The sequence below is a fragment of the Salvelinus fontinalis genome, chromosome 2 (assembly GCF_029448725.1).
Source record: "Salvelinus fontinalis isolate EN_2023a chromosome 2, ASM2944872v1, whole genome shotgun sequence".
NCBI lineage: Eukaryota > Metazoa > Chordata > Actinopteri > Salmoniformes > Salmonidae > Salvelinus > Salvelinus fontinalis.
The window spans coordinates 87,743,206-87,765,046 of NC_074666.1; the positions used below are offsets into that span (position 1 = coordinate 87,743,206).

At 45.7% G+C, this 21,841-nt stretch overlaps 1 protein-coding gene across 4 annotated transcripts in view; it reads left to right on the plus strand.

The window, feature by feature from the left end:
* Positions 1-21,841, plus strand: part of col5a3a (collagen, type V, alpha 3a) — an 89,899-nt gene that overhangs the window by 31,554 nt on the left and 36,504 nt on the right. For 2 of the 4 annotated variants that reach the window (XM_055893308.1, XM_055893292.1), the window contains exons 5-20: positions 1,548-1,670; positions 4,903-5,310; positions 6,291-6,410; positions 6,554-6,673; positions 6,993-7,046; positions 7,257-7,298; positions 8,111-8,173; positions 15,150-15,224; positions 16,025-16,108; positions 16,221-16,277; positions 16,514-16,567; positions 17,642-17,695; positions 17,942-17,995; positions 18,835-18,888; positions 19,063-19,116; positions 20,424-20,468. In XM_055893308.1, the coding sequence (XP_055749283.1) occupies positions 1,548-1,670; positions 4,903-5,310; positions 6,291-6,410; positions 6,554-6,673; positions 6,993-7,046; positions 7,257-7,298; positions 8,111-8,173; positions 15,150-15,224; positions 16,025-16,108; positions 16,221-16,277; positions 16,514-16,567; positions 17,642-17,695; positions 17,942-17,995; positions 18,835-18,888; positions 19,063-19,116; positions 20,424-20,468 (1,461 nt within the window). The remainder of the gene's footprint in view (positions 1-1,547; positions 1,671-4,902; positions 5,311-6,290; positions 6,411-6,553; positions 6,674-6,992; positions 7,047-7,256; positions 7,299-8,110; positions 8,174-15,149; positions 15,225-16,024; positions 16,109-16,220; positions 16,278-16,513; positions 16,568-17,641; positions 17,696-17,941; positions 17,996-18,834; positions 18,889-19,062; positions 19,117-20,423; positions 20,469-21,841) is intronic. The other 2 variants (XM_055893300.1, XM_055893317.1) reach the window with 2 other exon arrangements.

Genomic DNA, 21,841 nt, shown 5'->3' on the forward strand with positions numbered 1-21,841 from the left:
TGTATCTTCCGCATTTAACCTAACGCCTCTGAATCAATACCAGCGAACTAGCACCACAGTGCAGGCCTTGGCACCATAAAGCAAGCCCACACCTCCAACCATTCTAGTCCTATATTAGTCAATGGAGCAGCTCTATTGGCTGAAACGTTGGTATCAAAGATCCATGACATTGTATACAGAGTATCCAATAGTACTAGTCTGCTGGAGATTCTTCTTTCTTCAGTGGAGCTGAGCCAGCCTGTGTGTCGCTATGGGAACTAGACAGTACTGTGTGACTGTGATCTGATGTTGTTTGTTGGTTTTTTGTCATCAGCACTTCAGAGGAGGAACTGTATTTTTTATTTAACTAGGTAAGTCAGTTAAGAACCAATTCTTATTTACATTGACAGCCTACTGGGGAACAGTGGGTTAGCTGCCTTGTTCAGGGGCAGATTGACAGATCTTTACCTTGTCAGCTCGGGGATTCGATACAGCCACCTTTCAGTTACTGGCCCAACGCTCTAACCACTAAGCTACCTGCCGCCTCGCTCCCAGACTGTGGTCTAAGTCATCTACACACATATTCTCCTCAGATATTTGCAGCCACTGTAATGTGCTGATAGATGGATAAGGCTGCCTCCATGTCTAGAGATGTGCTCTGTGGCTCTGGCTCTGTACTATAATGCTGTACATCTGCTGCACAGGGACAAAGTAGTCACGAAGCTGACCAGCCGGCCGGCGCCAGCTAGGGGGAGTGGGGAGGGATACGGTACCAAAGGTGGAACAGGGCCTTTGATCTTTGGCTGAGAATCCCCCCCTCTCTCTCTCTCTCTCTCTCTCTCTCACTCTCTGAAAAGGTGTGGTAGAATTTGATGTTGATTGGGTTTTCATCTCTGGAGCATTAACTGTAACCTAGTAGTTTATGTTGGCTAAATACTGGCCTGAGATCTGTGCTCGGTGAGATCTGAGTGAAGCACTAATAAAACGTGGGTGGGGGGGGGTTTGGCGAGGTCTGTCTGTGTGTTTATGTGTACACACACTCTGGCCCTCCGAGGCAAGCTGGGGATGTAAAGGGGTGTTTGAAATGGGAGTGTGACGGAAGTATTTGACTGTTATGTGTACACTCAGCACCCTACTAGAAGCCTGGGAACAGAGGGGTTGTGGGAGCAGCAGTCACAGTAGTATTGGCCATTTTATACACACAGGATATTCACATGTGAAACGGCTTCAGCTCTATTAAACACATTCTCTTAGAGGTATGGCAGCATCCTACACAGCATTCAATTTCCCAGCCATTTTCAGCCTGGTCCTCCGAGGCCATCGCAGTGCTTCTCATAGACTGCAATGTCAGAGAGACGTGCTGATCCTTTCTGTCCCTGTATGTTTGTCTGTGAGGTTAACATGATGCTTTTATGTTTTTCTGTATGCTTGTCTGCCTGCCTTTCTGGTGTATGTGTGTGTGTGTGTGTGTGTGTGTGTGTGTGTGTGTGTGTGTGTGTGTGTGTGTGTGTGTGTGTGTGTGTGTGTGTGTGTGTGTGTGTGTGTGTGTGTGTGTGTGTGTTTTCCAGGGAGAGATCCAACAGTTGTTGATTCTGGAGGACGCCCAGGCTGCGGCTGACTACTGCCTGCACTACATCCCTGACTGTGACTCTCCCCTGTCCTACAACAGCCTGGCCCAGGACCCTGAGCAGGTCAGTACTCCAGCCACCAGGGGGAGACACCCTCTGACATACACACATACCCACACAGTACACACACACACACACTATTCCACTCCCCCTTCACCTGTCTTGTTTTATTATCAGTGATTCATCCACCCAAAATATCCTCTTTAAACTGTAACAGTATTTCTTTATTTCTCTCTCCCCTTCTCTCTCTCTCTCTTCTTTTATATATGTATGCAATGAAATAATCTGTTATACAGTAGTTGATGATGTGGGTTTCTGGCTGCTAGCAAAGAAACCAGGTTGGAATTCCATCTGTAGTTAGTGAACAGGGGTGCTAACAAGACACACACAACCTTACAACCTCAGTAAACCTGCAAATGAACACAAAGACATGGATTGCGTTCTGCACCTTCCATAAAACCCAGATGGTCCCTGATCATAATTTGATTATGGAACAGAGTGTGTATTTGTCTGGACTGCTTTAGAGTTGAACTCACAGAGCGATATTTCCAGTTTGACTTCTCTCTATGCTGGCTCAGTCAGGGCTCAACATTTCAGAGATACAGGTTCATGTTGAGGCTTTGTGCAGGTCCTGACTACACAGCACAGTGCTGGCTGCTACAGCTGCTTCCTCAGCCCCTTGTTTCTCAGCAAACAGATAAAACGATGAACAAGCAGCATGCATATCAATAGTGTCTGCCAGAGACCTGCCCAGCCCCGCCCTCTGTAGCCCAGCCAATCCCAGCCTTGGCCAGGTACTGAATCACATGATTTATCACTACCCAGTCTGCTCGGCCTAGGGGCCCGAACACACCACTAAAACACAGGGAGGCCAGGCCAGAGAAGAATGAGACATCAGTCAGTCAGCATGAGAAGAAACTCCTCTCCCTGTCTTTGATAGGGAGCCAGCAGCAGAGTGGTGCGTCTCTCCCTTGGTTGTGTTGAGCTGCTTCAGCTTGAACACACACAGCCAGGAGCCCCGTAAATCTCACAGGATATCACCACTCTGGCTCTTCCCCTCTTCACCGTGCCTGCTTGGGCAATGGGATACACTTGGGAGAGATGAGTTATATTATGATGTATGTGTGTGTCTTTATGTTGGAGAGAAGTGTTTTGGAGAGAGGGAGAGAGGAAAAGTAAGACATATTGATTCATGCGGCCCACAGGGAGATACTGTCAGAGTCTGTGAGAACAGTGTTCTGTGTGTAGCCTCCTATGCCTGGCTGTGTGTCTGTGTCTGGGTGTGTCCAATTCCTGGCGCTGCTCCTGGGACTGTCCATCAGTGTCTATCAGACGTAGAGCGTGTTGGCTATTCTAGATCTACAGCTGAGAAACCTGCTCTGTGTCCAAGACCTTGTCAGCATCACTCAATCTATTCATTTTATATCCCCCTCACACTGACCCTGTTTACAAACCATCACAATCTCCTCATCAACGTATTTTACAGACCAGATCTTCAACATCGTTCTCATATAAAGGTCTTCAATAATAGTGACAGGTATGGATATGAGTTAAAAAAGGACATAAATGACATTTATGTTTACATATTTTATCCTTTCTAGGACACACGTTCCTCTAGCGGAACCCCCCCACAACATTCCGCTGGAAAGGCAGCGTGGGAAATTCAAAAATATTTTTTGAAATATGTAACTTTCACACAATAACAAGTCCAATACAGCAAATGAAAGATAAACATCTTGTTAATCTAGCCATCGTGTCCAATTTAAAAAATGCTTTACAGCGAAAACACAACATATGATTATGTTAGATCACCACCAAGTCCAAAAAACACACAGCCATTTTCCCAGCCAAAGATAGGAGTCACAAAATGCAGAAATAGAGATAAAATTAATCACTAACCTTTGATGATCTTCATCAGATGACAATCATAGGACATCATGTTACACAATACGTGTATGTTTTGTTCGATAATGTGCATATTTATATCCAAAAATCTTAGTTTACATTGGCGCCATGTTCAGAAATGCCTCCAAAATATCCAGAGAAATTGCAGAGAGCCACATCTAATAACGGGAAATACTCATCATAAACTTTGATGAAAGATACATGTTTTAAATAGAATTAAAGATACACTTGTTCTTAATGCAACCGCTGTGTCAGATTTTTTTTATTACGGAAAAAGCACACCATGCAATAATCTGAGACGGCGCTCAGATATAACAACATTTCTCCGCCATGTTGGAGTCAACAGAAATACGAAATTACATCATAAATATTCCCTTACCTTTGATGATCTTCATCAGAATGCACTCCCAGGAATCCTAGTTCCACGATAAATTGTTTTGTTCGATAATGTCCGGTATTTATGTCCAAGTAGCTATTTTTGCTAGCACGTTTAGTAAACATATCCAAACGCTCGCGCCGGTCCAGGCGAACTCAGACGAAAACTTCAAAAAGTTATATTACAGGTCGAATAAACTGGTCAAACTAAGTAGAGAATCAATCTTCAGGATGTTGTTATCATATATATCCAATAACTTTCCAACCGGAGCATTCTTTCGTGTCTGTAGAAGTTATGGAACGCAAGGCGATATCATGAGGAATGCGCGTGACCAGGAACTGGCAATCTGCCAGACCACTGACTCATTCCCCTCTCATCCGGCCCCACAACACAGTATAAACTTCATTCAACGTTCTACAGACTGTTAACATCTAGTGGAAGGCGTAGGAAGTGCAAACAGATCCATATCTTACAGGGATTTGAACAGGCCATGAGTTGAATATCGACCAGCCTCAGAATTTCCACTTCCTGTTTGGAAGTTTGCCTGCCATATGAGTTCTGTTATACTCACAGACATAATTCAAACAGTTTTAGAAACTTCGGAGTGTTTTCTATCCAATAGTAATAATAATATGCATATATTAGCATCTGGGACAGAGTAGGAGGCAGTTCAATTTGGGCACGCTATTCATCCAAAGTGAAAATGCTGCCCCCTATCCATAAAAAGTTTTAACAGCCCAACAGGGTCCCCTGACCTCATGAGAAAGTATGTCCTCTCTGTTGACAGGCCAGTGGTAAACAGTGATAAATTAACAGTAGTCTCATTCAAGACTACTCTGTGTGTGTGTGTGTGTGTGGGGGGGGGGGTCATGATCTATGCCTGGCCCTACTGGATGTGTGCATAGTGTCTCTCTTCTCCTGGCTTGTTATGTTTCAGGTATTTCACCATGTTGTTGTTTCTCTTGTTCGTGCCCCACCTCCTCCCTTGCCCCCCCTCCCCCTTTTTCATAAAAGACCTCTCAACTTAAACCTGATCCCATGATACAAAGCAACGAACCAGAGGAGCCAAAGAAACACTCCAAGAAAGACAGGAAAGGAAAAAAGAACAAAAAGAAGCGTGACAAGAAGGGGAGGGGCAAGAAGGAGTCGAGGAAGAAGAGAAAAGAAGGAGAGGCGGGTCCAGAGGAGGAGGGTTTCTTCCAGGTGTCCACTGTTTTGCCTGTAAACCAATCCCAAGAAACCTACTATCCCACTGAAAAGACATCTACGATGGAACTGTTCACTCCTGAAGCTGTCACCCCATCTGAAGCCCCTGACCAGACCACCATGATCCCAGAGAGGCCCACACACAGGCCTGACTCTGACATTGAGGACCCCTCCGTGGTGCCCAGTGCACTGCCTGAGTCAAAGGTCATTGAGGAGGTAGACTGAAAAGTTACAATGCAGCTCCCCTCCCCCTCCATCCCATCCCTAACAGAGCACTGACCCACTCTCCCAGAATGCCTCATCTACACCCTCTGTCACCCTGCTCCTCTCCTCACTATGACCTCTAACCTAACCAGCACTACCCTCATCACCACCTCCTCTTCCAGGACTCACAATGGAACACGGAGAATCCCTGCATCCCTCTAGATCTAGATTAAGTAGAGTATGCAGACAATCTAGAATTTAGACTATTTTCTACACTGTGTTTTAACACATAGACAACTGTGTCTCAATTGTCACAATAGTTGTTTATGGGTTGCACGACATTCATATGGCTCTAGTTGTGTGGATAACACTAGTTCTGTATTTTCTAGTACCTGTAGTTGAACATGCATATCTGAGTAAGTGGTATGTATGAGGTGTTGTGTGTTGTAGTGTTTCTGTGATGTCTCCTTGACCTGAGAGTTTATGTCCTTACATTAACCCAGTCCAAACCTTTGATTTTAAAGCTATACATGTATCCTAAACAGTATGCCTCCTGTGTTGCATTTTCTTTCAAAAGGTGTTTTGTCAGCAAATATGTAGGTCAAAATAAGTCCCCATGATTGAAATCTCTAAAGGTTATTGTTTGCTACTTTTGCTAATTTGCTGAATTTGCTTATTTTCATACTCTGGCTGTAATGGCTGTCATAATCCATGTCATGCTGCCATCACTACCTGGTTGTGAAACATTCCATCACCATAGGATGATTAATAACACACACTGAGGCTTGCTACATGTATGACCTGCCTATTCCCATAACCAACACCTGTGCTGCTAACTATCTTGTACGCTGTGATAGGCTGTGTAAAATGGAAGCGCTGGGCGAACTCAGTGGACTGGGCAGACAGAGAGACAGACAGACCATAATGTTGCCCAGTGTCTCCACGGTTTCCGTTACCATGGTTCTGACCTTAAACGCTCTGGCCTTGTGCAGGAGGAGAGGCTGGACAAAAAGCCCCAGATGGAGGAGTTCAGCGACAACTTATACGGCGACCTGTACGATGACCTCACTGTCTCCATGGTAACAGTGGGTCCCAATATCAGCGAGTACGAGGTCAGTTGAATTGAGATTTTTATATACTGTATGTTCATACGGTGAAGCTCAGTTTTAGTACCACCGTCATGTTCAGTAGCAGCACAGTTATTAATGTGGTCATTGGATCATGTGATTTACTGGCATGTTGTGTGGACTCGTAGGCTGTAGAGTATGAGGACATAAGTAACGAGACAGAGAACCAGGAGTATGAAGAGTATGAGACGTACGAGGACGGATATGGCTTTGCAGAGAGAGAGGGGGCTGATACCTGGGATGGAGAGGTAGGCCTCATCAAGCATTCAGTTCAACTGTATTCACTCAGAGACTGCTGAGACTGCTGTACATGACCTACAACTGTATTCACTCAGAGACTGCTGAGACTGCTGTACATGACCTACAACTGCTGTGCACACAGTAGGTCATCAATCACCTCACACGTCTGTTCATGTGTCTGCCCGTCTGTGTTTGTCTGTGTCCGTCTGTGTCCGTCTGTGTCCGTCTGTGTCCGTCTGTGTCCGCCTGTGTCCGCCTGTGTCCGTCTGTGTCCGTCTGTGTCCGTCTGTGTCCGTCTGTGTCCGTCTGTGTCTGTCTGTGCCTCAGGCCAGTGGCAGACCACTGAAAGGAGAGAAGGGAGAGCCTGCCATCTTTGAACCGGTGAGCTTGAGTATTCAGACAAAATATTGCTCATGGAAATCAATTTTAGGCCCTTAGGATTTTATTTGAGGATTTTTCTTTTAAATCGGTGTTTTGTTCATGTAATCTTTATGACTCTATAAAGACTATATGGAGTATTTATGTTGAAATATCTCTGGTATCTCTGAATGTGTTTATATGTCATTGACATATCTCTGTGATGTTGTGCAGGGTACACTGGTGGAGGGAGCAGTCGGACCCCCAGGACCAGAGGTAAGACCCCTGCTCCAACTACATTGATACTACATTGATACTACATTGATACTAGATTGAAACTACATTGAAACTACATTGATACTACATTGATACTACATTGAAACTACATTGATACTACATTGAAACTACATCATATTACATTGATACTACATTGAAACTACATTGAAACTACACTGAAACTACATTGAAACTACATTGAAACTACATTGATACTACATTGATACTACATTGAAACTATATTGAAACTACATTGATACTACATTGAAACTACATTGAAACTACATTGATACTACATTTAAACTACATTGATACTACATTGAAACTACATTGATACTACATTGAAACTACATTGAAACTACATTGGTAATACATTGAAACTACATTGATACTACATTGAAACTACATTGATACTACATTGAAACTACATTGATACTACCTTGAAACTACATTTAATCTACATTGATGAGCTTGAGCAAACTCCCTCACGACGCCAGGACAGCGGAGTCAATCACCACCTTCCGGAGACACCTGAAACCCCACCTCTTCAAGGAATACCTAGGATAGGATAAAGCAATCCTTCTGCCCCCCCCCCCCCCCTTAAAAGATCTTGATGCACTATTGTAAAGTGGCTGTTCCACTGGATGTCATAAGGTGAATGCACCAATTTGTAAGTCGCTCTGGATAAGAGCGTCTGCTAAATGACTTAAATGTAAATGTAAATTGATACTACATTGATAACTTTTACTCCATTGTTTTGCCCATATTGATACTATGGACCAGTGCTGAGTGACTGTGTGTTTATTTTCCAGGGTATTCCAGGTGGACCAGGACCAATGGGCCCCCGAGGACCCAGTGGAGACCCAGGTGATTTGGTGAGTATCCTCCCCCGTGGAGTATTGACCCATAGTGAACTGTCCTCTGAGACAGTATGACCACAGTCAGGGTCCACAGGGACTGTCCTCTGGGACAGTATGACCACAGTCAGGGTCCACAGGGACTGTCCTCTGGGACAGTATGACCACAGTCAGGGTCCACAGAGACTGTCCTCTGGGACAGTATGACCACAGTCAGGGTCCACAGGGACTGTCCTCTGGGACAGTATGACCACAGTCAGGGTCCACAGGGACATTCCTCTGGGACAGTATGACCACAGTCAGAGTCCACAGGGACTGTCCTCTGGGACAGTATGACCACAGTCAGGGTCCACAGGGACTGTCCTCTGGGACAGTATGACCACAGTCAGGGTCCACAGGGACTGTCCTCTGGGACAGTATGACCACAGTCAGGGTCCACAGGGACTGTCCTCTGGGACAGTGTGACCACAGTCAGGGTCCACAGGGACTGTCCTCTGGGACAGTATGACCACAGTCAGGGTCCACAGGGACTGTCCTCTGGGTTTGACCGTAACCACAGATTGACCACAGCCTACACAACAGGTCAGGGATGCTGTGACCTCACTGTGCTCTTTACCGTAACCTTACTGGGTTTAAGGGATTAAAGGACTGGTGATGACTCATGTGTGGGTTTGACCTAATTCACTCTGTTGGACTGTGTGTGTGTGTATGTGCGTGCCTTTTTGTGTTTGTGTTCCCTCCTTGAAAACAGCCTCAGTCCCACAGACACAAACCAACAGATGCTCAGTCGTCTCTAGAGATCTAAAGGATCTTTAACCATGTTGTTGTAGTAGAAAAACATGGAGGTCTTCCAGGTTTCACCTCAAATCAAACACATCAAATCAGATCATCAAACAAACTCTTCTTCCAAAGCAGATCAGAAACAAATGTATAAACAGTGTTCCATAATCCTGCCTGTCTACAGTATTTCATCTTCATTGTTTGTTATGCCTTACAGTATACAACAGTATTCTCAGTGTGACAGATACTGCAATAAAGGTTCCTATTGAGACAAAGGCCTTTGTCTCTGCTGCAGAGAGTCTAGGTGATTGACAGTTTTGGATTAGCTCATACCTCTAATTCTTTATGAGGTGCTTATGGGTACATTAGGCTTTTGATAGGGGCATTAAGCAGAAAATCATAAGCTGTTTCCCCTCCTCTCTAGAGACAAGCTAATTGATATGAACCTAAGAGTGAGTGACATGCCCTCTGGAACTGAAGCAGAGGTTGTTTTAACGGAGATTGGATTTCAGGGATCATTCTTATGTGTTTAGCCTTACGTCCACATGGGAACACTCCCACTTACAGGCCTATAGTGTACATACTTGGGTTTACAGGCCTATAATGTACATACTTGGGTTTACAGGCCTATAATGTACATACTTGGGTTTACAGGCCTATAATGTACATACTTGGGTTTACAGGCCTATAATGTACATACTTGTGCTTACAGGTTTATATTTTACATACTTGTGCTACAGGCCTATAGTGTACATACTTGTGTTTTCAGGCCTATAATGTACATACTTGGGTTTACAGGCCTATAATGTACATACTTGGGTTTACAGGCCTATAATGTACATACTTGGGTTTACAGGCCTATAATGTACATACTTGTGCTTACAGGTTTATATTTTACATACTTGTGCTACAGGCCTATAATGTACATACTTGTGCTTACAGGTTTATATTTTACATACTTGTGCTACAGGCCTATAGTGTACATACTTGTGTTTTCAGGCCTATAATGTACATACTTGGGTTTACAGGCCTATAATGTACATACTTGTGCTTACAGGGCTGTATTGTACATATTGTACATACATTTTCCAAGACGGCGTAGCAGTGTAGACGTCTTTGTCCTGTCGTGTCCCGTGTCCCTTGTATATATCTTTTTACATCTTTTTCTTCGCATATCTTTTAAAAATATTTTCTTAAACCTCAACTTCTAAATACTCAACTGCAACCCGCCTCACCCAATGTGGCGTGGATCTGCTTTTTTCTAAAGTATTTCTATTTACTTCTGATCTGGAATCCATCTACTGAAGATAGCCAGCTAACTGCCTACCAGCTATCAGTTAGCAAACCATTGCTAGCGGTCATCAGCTAACCTTTAGCTCGGAAAGCTCTCGCTAGTTCGAACAACGTGACTAAAACCAGAGCATAACGGACCTATTTCTCTCCATATCCCCGGATTCCTACGGCAAACTCTGAACATTTTCATCTGGATCTTCGCAACTAGCTAACCACAATCCCGGGTGACCACTCCTGGCTAGCGTCTCCATCCAACAGGCCCCTCAGGCGTGACGCCCGCTGAAGGCCCATTCTGCTAACCTACTAGGCCTGTTAGCTACCAAGAGCTACCTGGAACACTACTAATTCCACGACTGGTCTATCGACGTCACCGCACGAAGAGGCAAAAACAGACTTCCCCCCCCATCGCGACGTCCCCCAAAGGCTAACTTGCCTGCCCCGGTCTGCTAACTGCTAGCTTATCTTGCAGCTAGCGCAGCCAGGAACACAATTCTACAATTCACAACCTCTCTTTCGCCATCGCTATCCGGCTTGGATTCTCTGTCGACACGACCACGTCTGGTTTGCAGACGTGCCCTCAACCGGTGCCCTCAACCGGCCTCCGTCTGAGCAGACCCCCTCCGTCTGAGCAGACCACCCCCCCGGGCTACTAACTTTAAACGCGTGCTAGCTTAGTGGAGGCCTCACTACTCCATCTACGGCTGCCCCCTGGACACTATGATCACTTGGCTACATAGCTGATGCCTGCTTGACTGTCCATTAATTCACGGTACTCCATTCTGTTTATTTGTGTTTTATCTGTCGGCTCTGTGCCTTAACTCAGGATCTGTGTGTAGTTAATCCGACCCTCTCTGCCCAGTCGTCGCCATTTTTACCTTCTGTTGCTGTGTTAGCTGACTAGCTGCTGTTATTTTACCTGCTGTTTTAGCTAGCTCTCCCAATCATGACCTGCAATCACTTTATGCCTTATTGTATGTCTCTCTCTAATATCAATATGCCTTACATACTGTTGTTCAGGCTAGTTATCATTGTTTTGGTTTGCAATGGACCCCGTAGTTCCACTCTCCGTACCTCTGATACCTCCTTTGTCCCACCCCCCACACATGCGGTGACCTCACCCATTGAGACCAGCATGTCCAGAGATACAACCTCTCTTATCATCACCCAGTGCCTGGGCTTGCCTCCGCTGTACCCGTGCCCCACCATACCCTGGTCTGCACATTATGCCCAGAATCTATTCTACCACGCCCATAAATCTGCCCCTTTTATTCCTTGTCCCCAACGCTCTAGGCGACCAGTTTTGATAGCCTTTAGCCGCACCCTCATCCTACTACTCCTCTGTTCCTCGGGTGATGTGGAGGTAAACCCAGGCCCTGCATGTCCCCAGTCACCCTCATTTGTTGACTTCTGTGATCGAAAAAGCCTTGGCCTCATGCATGTCAACATCAGAAGCCTCCTCCCCAAGTTTGCCTTACTCACCGCTTTAGCACACTCTGCCAACCCTGATGTCCTTGCCGTGTCTGAATCCTGGCTTAGGAAGGCCACCAAAAACTCTGAGATTTCCATACCCAACTATAACACTTTCCGTCAAGATAGAACTGCCAAAGGGGGAGGAGTTGCAATCTACTGCAGAGATAGCCTGCAAAGTTCTGTCATACTTTCCAAGTCTATGCCCAAACAGTTCGAACTTCTAATTTTAAAAATTAATCTCTCCAGAAATAAGTCTCTCACTGTTGCCGCCTGCTACCGACCCCCCTCAGCTCCCAGCTGTGCCCTGGACACCATCTGTGAATTGATCGCTCCCCATCTAGCTTCAGAGTTTGTTCTGTTAGGTGACCTAAACTGGGATATGCTTAACACCCCGGCAGTCCTACAATCTAAGCTTGATGCCCTCAATCTCACACAAATCATCAAGGAACCCACCAGGTACAACCCTAAATCCGTAAACATGGGCACCCTAATAGACATTATCCTGACCAACGTGCCCTCCAAATACACCTCTGCTGTCTTCAATCAAGATCTCAGCGATCACTGCCTCATTGCCTGTATCCGCCACGGGTCCACGGTCAAACGACCACCCCTCATCACTGTCAAACGCTCCCTGAAACACTTCTGCGAGCAGGCCTTTCTAATCGACCTGGCCCGGGTACCCTGGAAGGATATTGACCTCATCCCGTCAGTTGAGGATGCCTGGTCATTCTTTAAAAGTTACTTCCTCACCATATTAGACAAGCACGCTCCGTTCAAAAAATGCAGAACCAAGAACAGATATAGCCCTTTGTTCACTCCAGACCTGACTGCCCTCGACCAGCACAAAAACATCCTGTGGCGAACTGCAATAGCATCGAAGAGCCCCCGTGATATGCAACTGTTCAGGGAAATCAGGAACCAATACACGCAGTCAGTCAGGAAAGCAAAGGCCAGCTTTTTCAAGCAGAAATTTGCATCCTGTAGCTCTAACTCCAAAAAGTTCTGGGATACTGTAAAGTCCATGGAAAACAAGAGCACCTCCTCCCAGCTGCCCACTGCACTGAGGCTAGATAACACGGTCACCACTGATAAGTCCGTGATAATCGAAAACTTCAACAAACATTTCTCAATGGCTGGCCATGCCTTCCACCTGGCGACTCCAACCTTGGCCAACAGCCCCGCCCCCTCCGCTGCTACTCGCCCAAGCCTCCCCAGCTTCTCCTTTACCCATATCCAGATAGCAGATGTTCTGAAAGAGCTGGAAAACCTGGACCCATACAAATCAGCTGGGCTTGACAATCTGGGCCCCCTATTTCTGAAACTGTCCGCTGCCATTGTCGCACCCCCTATTACCAGCCTGTTCAACCTCTCCTTCGTATCATCTGAGATCCCCAAGGACTGGAAAGCTGCCGCTGTCATCCCCCTCTTCAAAGGGGGAGACACCCTGGACCCAAACTGTTACAGACCTATATCCATCCTGCCCTGCCTAGCTAAGGTCTTCGAAAGCCAAGTCAACAAACAGATCACTGACCATCTCGAATCCCACCGTACCTTCTCCGCTGTGCAATCCGGTTTCCGAGCCGGTCACGGGTGCACCTCAGCCACGCTCAAGGTACTAAACGATATCATAACCGCCATCGATAAAAGACATTACTTTGCAGCCGTCTTCATCGACCTGGCCAAGGCCTTCGACTCTGTCAATCACCATATTCTTATCGGCAGACTCAATAGCCTCGGTTTTTCTAATGACTGCCTTGCCTTGTTCACCAACTACTTTGCAGACAGAGTTCAGTGTGTCAAATCGGAGGGCATGTTGTCCGGTCCTCTGGCAGTCTCTATGGGGGTACCACAGGGTTCAATTCTCGGGCCGACTCTTTTCTCTGTATACATCAATGATGTTGCTCTTGCTGCGGGCGATTCCCTGATCCACCTCTACGCAGACGACACCATTCTGTATACTTCCGGCCCTTCCCTGGACACTGTGCTCTCTAACCTCCAAACGAGCTTCAATGCCATACAACACTCCTTCCGTGGCCTCCAACTGCTCTTAAACGCTAGTAAAACCAAATGCATGCTTTTCAACCGTTCGCTGCCTGCACCCGCACGCCCGACTAGCATCACCACCCTGGACGGTTCCGACCTAGAATATGTGGACATCTATAAGTACCTAGGTGTCTGGCTAGACTGCAAACTCTCCTTCCAGACTCATATCAAACATCTCCAATCCAAAATCAAATCTAGAGTCGGCTTTCTATTCCGGAACAAAGCCTCCTTCACTCACGCCGCCAAACTTACCCTAGTAAAACTGACTATCCTACCGATCCTCGACTTCGGAGATGTCATCTACAAAATAGCTTCCAATACTCTACTCAGCAAACTGGATGCAGTTTATCACAGTGCCATCCGTTTTGTTACTAAAGCACCTTATACGACCCACCACTGCGACCTGTATGCCCTAGTCGGCTGGCCCTCGCTACATGTTCGTCGTCAGACCCACTGGCTCCAGGTCATCTACAAGGCTATGCTAGGCAAAGTGCCGCATTATCTCAGTTCACTGGTCACGATGGCTACACCCACCCGTAGCACGCGCTCCAGCAGGTATATCTCACTGATCATCCCTAAAGCCAAAACCTCATTTGGACGCCTTTCCTTCCAGTTCTCTGCTGCCTGCGACTGGAACGAATTGCAAAAATCTCTGAAGTTGGAGACTTTTATCTCCCTCAACAACTTTAAAAATCTGCTATCCGAGCAGCTAACCGATCGCTGCAGCTGTACATAGTCCATCTGTAAACTACCCACCCAATTTACCTACCTCACCCCCATACTGCTTTTATTTATTTACTTTTCTGCTCTTTTGCACACCAGTATCTCTTCTTGCACATGATCGTCTGATGATTTATCACTCCAGTGTTAATCTGCTAAATTAGTAATTATTCGATTTATTGCCTACCTCATGCATTTTGCACACATTGTATATAGATTCTCTTTTTTCTACCATGTTATTGACTCGTCTATTGTTTACTCCATGTGTAACTCTGTGTTGTTGTCTGTTCACACTGCTATGCTTTATCTTGGCCAGGTCGCAGTTGCAAATGAGAACTTGTTCTCAACTAGCCTACCTGGTTAAATAAAGGTGAAATAAAAAAATATAAATAAAATACAACTTGTGTTTACAGGCCTGTATTGTACATACTTGTGTTTACAGGCCTGTATTGTACATACTTGTGTTTACAGGCCTGTATTGTACATACTTGTGTTTACAGGCCTGTATTGTACATACTTGTGTTTACAGGCCTGTACTGTACATACTTGTGTTTACAGGCCTGTATTGTACATACTTGTGTTTACAGGCCTGTATTGTACATACTTGTGTTGTTCACTGTATAAACCCTCATACAGTCATGACTAAAATCCTCCTCTCTCCCTCTCTCTCTCCCTCTGTCTCTCTCAGGGTCCTCCAGGACGTCCTGGTTTAGCTGGGGTTGATGGGATACCTGGTCCTCCAGGAACCATGCTGATGTTACCAGTAAGAATGAGATAAAACTCTGTTTATTTAAACTTCCCTCAGCTGAACACACTCTCATGTTCAGTTCCCATTGACTATGGCTGGATCCCAAATCACTCCCTTCCCCTCTGCCCTTTCAATTTGAGCGTCCACGAGCGCCTCCCCCATTTGCACAAGTGTCCAAAAGCTGAGGGGGAGAAAATGATCGAAGGTGTAGGGGCTAATTAGACTCTCAGATAGCAGAGCTGCAGACTTCAGGGCTGCTGGGCTGTAGGCACACGCACTGCAATATGTTTGGAGTATGTGCAATTTCACACATAAGAATGGAGAGGCGTACCTGATTATATGCCACGTGCATTTGTTTATGTCTGATTTTGAGACTTGACACAAATACCTCCAAATTAAATATTGAACTCACTGAGGTTTATATCTTGTAAAACGACAGGAGGGATTTGTTCATTTGACTTGCATGCTTGTTTTATTATTTAAAAGTGGAACATGAATTGCATCATTCAAGTCAGGAGTGTGTCCAGAAGTTGATGGGTTTATTCATCTCCTCACCACTCTCTGGAAGTCGCCCTCAGAGTTTCATCAGCAACACGTGACAACGGAGAGCCCTCAGAGCGAGTTGGTAGGGGTGAGGGGGTGAGGGGGTGGTTCATATGTTAAACTGTCCTGAGGGAGGGCAGTAACAACTCTCAGCCACTAGGTGGAGCTATGAGATTAAATGCTGATGAGGCCAGATGAAATCTACATTGAGTATTCCCATAGACTTATACTGCATGTATTTAGGTTGATCACTCTACCCCTTTCTCGTGTAGTTCCAACATGGTGGTGATTCTCAGAAGGGGCCTGTGGTGTCGGCCCAGGAGGCCCAGGCTCAGGCCATCCTGCAGCAGACCAAGGTAACGTCCACCTGTCCACTACAACTATAACCTGGAACATCATTACTCCTTTTACATTACAAATGAGCCTTAACTTATCTAACAATGTCCCTCTTACCCTTGTTTATTCCAGATGTCGTTGAAGGGACCTCCAGGTCCACTGGGTCTTACAGGGCGATCCGGCCCACTGGTAGGATACCCACCTAGTTCAAACCAAAGGCCACAATCTTAAATTCTACCTTATTCTCTATCTACACCTAGCAGATACTCCCCTGTCTACAGTCCACCACAACCACATTGACCAAAGCCCCCTTTGTCTCCATGCACATACAAACAATCAGCAATCTGATCATCACTAATGTGACCTAACAGGCTATTCTTTATATGTCCTTGTTTGGTCTGACTGTCTTTCCTCTCTGTGTTTAGGGTCTTCCTGGTCCCTCTGGACTTAAAGGTGACGCTGGAGAACATGGCCCAAGAGTAAGAGGATATTCTATTTTGACTTGCTACCACAGAGCAGTCAAGGTCCATTTAGATTTTTATGTATCCTGCTGGTCTCACTCTCTCTCTGTCCCTCTCTCTGTCCTCCCCCCTCTCTCTTCATCTCTCTCCTCCTTCTCTCCCCCTCTGTCTATTCTTTCTCTCTCCTCCTCCTCCTCCCCATCTCTGTCTATTGTCTCTCTCTCTCTCTCCTCCTCCCCTCTCTCTGTCTATTCTCTCTCTCTCCTCCTCCCCTCTCTCTGTCTATTCTCTCTCTCCTCCTCCCCCTCTCTCTGTCTATTCTCTCTCTCTGCTCCTCCTCCCCCCTCTCTGTCTATTCTCTCTCTCCTCCTCCCCCCTCTCTGTCTATTCTCTCTCTCCTCTTCCTCCCCCTCTCTGTCTATTCTCTATCTCTCCTCCTTCTCCCCCCCTCTCTGTCTATTCTCTCTCTCCTCTTCCTCCTCCTCTCGGTCTATTCTTTCTCTCCTCTTCCTCCCCCTCTCTGTGTCTTCTCTCTCTCTCCTCCTCCTCCCCCTCTCTGTCTATTCTCTCTCCTCTTCCTCCCCCTCTCTGTCTATTCTCTCTCTCCTCTTCCTCCCCCTCTCTGTCTATTCTCTATCTCTCCTCCTCCTCCCCCCCTCTCTCTCTATTCTCTCTCTCCTCTTCCTCCCCCTCTCTGTCTATTCTCTCTCTCCTCTTCCTCCCCCTCTCTGTCTATTCTCTCTCTCCTCTTCCTCCCCCTCTCTGTCTATTCTCTCTCTCCTCTTCCTCCCCCTCTCTGTCTATTCTCTCTCTCCTCTTCCTCCCCCTCTCTGTCTATTCTCTATCTCTCCTCCTCCTCCTCCCCCCCTCTCTGTCTATTCTCTATCTCTCCTCTTCCTCCCCCTCTCTCTGTCTATCCTCTCTCTCCTCTTCATCTCTCTACTCCTTCTCTCCCCCTCTGTCTATTCTCTCTCTCTCTCCTCCTCCTCCCCCTCTCTCTGTCTATTCTCTCTCTCTCCTCCTCCTCCCCCTCTCTCTGTCTATTCTCTCTCTCTCCACCTCCTCCCTCTCTCTCTGTTTATTCTTTCTCAGGGTCCCCGTGGTATTCCAGGTCCTGCAGGACTCAACGGGAAGTTAGGAAAGAGGGTGAGACTTTGCCGTCCTGCACCATAAACCTAACAGTGGACTGTAACTCTATACAGATGTTCTGAACTGTTGTTGTACTCCTTGATCAGATACAACCAACTGTTACTACAACATATCTTTTCTCTCTCGCCTTGCCTGTCCCTTCATTGACAGTAGTGTCAGTGGTAGTGTGTAGGTTATGAGTGTTAGGGTGTGCTGTGTCCCTGGCACATGGCTGTGTTACTCTGTATGTGTGTCCTCTCCTAGGGCCGGGCCGGAACGGATGGAGGGCGTGGCGCACCGGGGGAGACAGGGGGAAAAGTAAGCTCCCTAAAATCACATTTCATCACAGTGCAGTGGGTGAAAATCAAAGTAAATTGTGTTAAGGCAGAACCTCCGCTGCTCAAGTTTGTTTGTGTGTAGTGTACAGTGGATAGTTTGTTTGTGTGTAGTGTACAGTGGATAGTTTGTTTTGGAATTAACTGAACTATTGTTGTGTCTGGCAGTTAATCTAACTGATCCAATTTACTATGTGTTATTGCGAGTTAGCAACAGGATTGTAAACGAATTAATGTTTCCATGGGAATTGTCGAATGAGGTCTTCATTTTCACTTGCTAAATAACCCTAGAGCTATCAGAGGCTCTAATACTGAGTTTAGTAGTCATATTGACCACGCCAGCGATTCAATAGTTTACAGCTGCAGGAAGAGCTTGGTAAATAAATGACGCATCCCTGGACAGCAGTGTCTTTATCGGTCAGAACAGTGTTCCAGAACAGAACAGCTAACACTCTGGGCTCGCAGTCCCAGCCAGAGACACTACACACACACACACACACACACACACACACACACACACACACACACACACACACACACACACACACACACACACACACACACACACACACACACACACACACACACACGGAAGCCAGAGTATTAGCTGTTCTGTCCTGTTCTGTGCTAAAACACTGTTCTGACAGATAAAGACACTGCTGTTCACACACACACATGCACACACACTGTTCCCAGTCAGAGCTAATAACACACTGCCAGATGGGAGAGTCCATAGGGAAGGCATCTCAATCTATTGTGTGTGTGTGTGTCTGTGTTGTAACTATGTTTCGATCTCATGCTCTTGGGTCTATTTATCCTCAGGGGGACAGAGGCTTCGACGGACTGCCAGGTCTCCCAGGAAACAAGGGCCACAGAGTGAGTGAGGACTAGCAACCCAAGTCTTTACTGTCTGTCTTTCTCTCCTCCTGGGACTGTGTGCGTGTTTTGACATTTATGTGTGGGAAGCATTTGTGACTGCTGATGTGTTTAATGGCATTGAAGATCAAGTCTACATATGCCTTACACAGTATATAATGTATTTTCCCCTAGGGGGAGAGAGGGAAGCCTGGACTACATGGGCCTGATGGGGAGTCAGGAGAAAAGGTGAGGACAAAAAACAACCATAAATGTACTATAGGGTCCTGCGGAGTAACCATGGAGATGCCTACTGGAGAACTTTTATTTGTATTGCTTTTAAATCTTTTAAATGTATTTTTTAAATCTTATTAACACTTTGTTCTAGCTAGCTATTTGTGTAGGTAGCTATCAAGTAAACACAATGATATAGTAGTGAGTAGTGAGACCCAGCATCCCCTTCAGCAAAGTAACAATACCCAGCATCCCCTTCAGCAAAGTAACAATACCCAGCATCCACTTCAGCAAAGTAACAATACCCAGCATCCCCTTCAGCAAATTAACAATAGCCAGCATCCCCTTCAGCAAATTAACAATACACAACATCCCCTTCAGCAAAGTAACAATACCCAGCATCCACTTCAGCAAAGTAACCATACCCAACATCCCCTTCAGCAAAGTAACCATACCCAGCATCCCCTTCAGCAAAGTAACCATACCCAACATCCCCTTCAGCAAAGTAACCATACCCAACATCCCCTTCAGCAAAGTAACCATACCCAACATCCCCTTCAGCAAAGTAACCATACCCAACATCCCCTTCAGCAAAGTAACCATACCCAACATCCCCTTCAGCAAAGTAACCATACCCAGCATCCCCTTCAGCAAAGTAACCATACCCAACATCCCCTTCAGCAAAGTCCAGGAAACATGGACCCCATGGGCAGACACTGAATTTGAATTCCATTTCTATGCGTGCTGTATGTTGAAACCAGAGCCACATACCGTTCTGTATAATAACCGTATTATTAACCATATTATACGAGTACAAAAATGTATGCACTCACTAATGTAACTCTGGAGAGGAGCGTCTGCTAAATGACAAAAATGTCAAATGTATTATGCTATACATGTGGGTCGAGTTGAAACCACTTTTCCATGAGGCAAGGTAAAAGTGAAGGACGCCATTACCATGATCGGTAGAGGAAATTCTCCGACAGTACCACAGTTAAGCACCCAGATCAAAGAACTCACCATTCAGATGAAATTGAAAAACCTTGAATTTTAAGACATCTCTGTCATTCTGGCTTTTGTTCACTCAACAACAAGCAATGCAAATATCAATGATTTAAAATCCAGTGTAGATTATAAATTAATTTCAGACAAATTTTTGGCTATTGATGATGAATTGTGTTCAGGACAAGGCATGTTAGTTATGTGAAATTGGGGATAGAGGACGGATGTGATGTATTACGTAGACATATCTGTGTGTCAACTGATTTCTTTAATAGGACAGTATTCTCTCCCTGTTGACTCTTTCTCGTGTCATTTTTTAGGGTGTAGATGGACCCGTAGGGCCGAGTGGACAGCCCGGTGAACCTGTGAGTAACCACGTCACTCACACACACACACACACACACACACACACACACACACACACACACACACACACACACACACACACACACACACACACACACACACACACACACACACACACACACGTTCCCCCACCCCACAGGCGGCTCTATGACCGCGGTATGCCCAGGCTGATTCACACTCCATCTTTATCCCAGCAGGTGAGGAGGAGGCCCAGTGGGGCTCTGCCTCTCTAAATGGATCACCTAGAGACCAAAGAAATAGAGGACTGTATTAGACATGTTAGGAGGGCTGTGTTAAGGCTCACGCTGAATGTGGATCTACTGATTGTCAGCGTGCTGTTGAGGCCGTCTGAGTCAGAATCGTGCGAAAATGTCATTTTCCATGATTCTACATGTAAAATCGGTTTGCACTCGGTTCGCAACTACAGCACTCTCTGCAGGCAAACGCTATTGGTGTGTCCGAGCCCTTAACTACAGAGACTCAGGAAAATAGAGTAGCTGGGGGTTTGGATGAGAGAGAGGGGAAGTGAGGGGGGAAGGGGGAGAGAGGGAGGGAGATAAATGTGAGAGAGGAATTCAGTGGGTGGTGAATGAGATGAGTGAGTTAGAGAGTGAGGGAAAGGGAGAGCGAGATGGTAGAGATGAAATCCTGGCCTGAATGATTATATTTCCATATCAATCACTTCAAGGGAGATCACAGATGTGGCTTTGGAACAGGTGGCTTGGCCGAGGTACAAAGAGTGATTCTGACAAAAACAACACACGCAGCGACACCCCCAACCCGCTTCATCTCTCCTCACAGACACACACACTCACTCTCACACAAATACACACTTGCCCATATGCGCACAGGCTCATTAACTTGCTCTTCCTCAGACACTCACACACACACACTCAAACATACTTACAATATTTCTCAAACACACACACACACAAATGCATGATGAGCACACAGAAACACACACAAACACGCCCACAGACACACACACATATATACTGTATATACAGTACCAGTCAAAAGTTTGGACACACCTCACACCTCATTCAAGGGTTTTTCTTTATTTTTCAAATGTTTTACATTGTAGAATAATAGTGAAGACATCAAAACTATGAAATAACACATGGAATCATGTAGTAACCAAAAAAGTGTTAAACAAATCAAAATATATTTCAGATTTGAGATTCTTCAAAGTAGCCACTCTTTGCCTTGATGACAGCTTTGCACAGTCTTGGCATTCTCTTAACCAGCTTTATGAGGTAGTCACCTGGAATAAATTTCAATTAACATGTGTGCCTTGTTAAAAGTTCATTTGTGTAATTTCTTTCCTTCTTAATGCATTTGAGCCAATCAGTTGTGTTGTGACAAGGTAGGG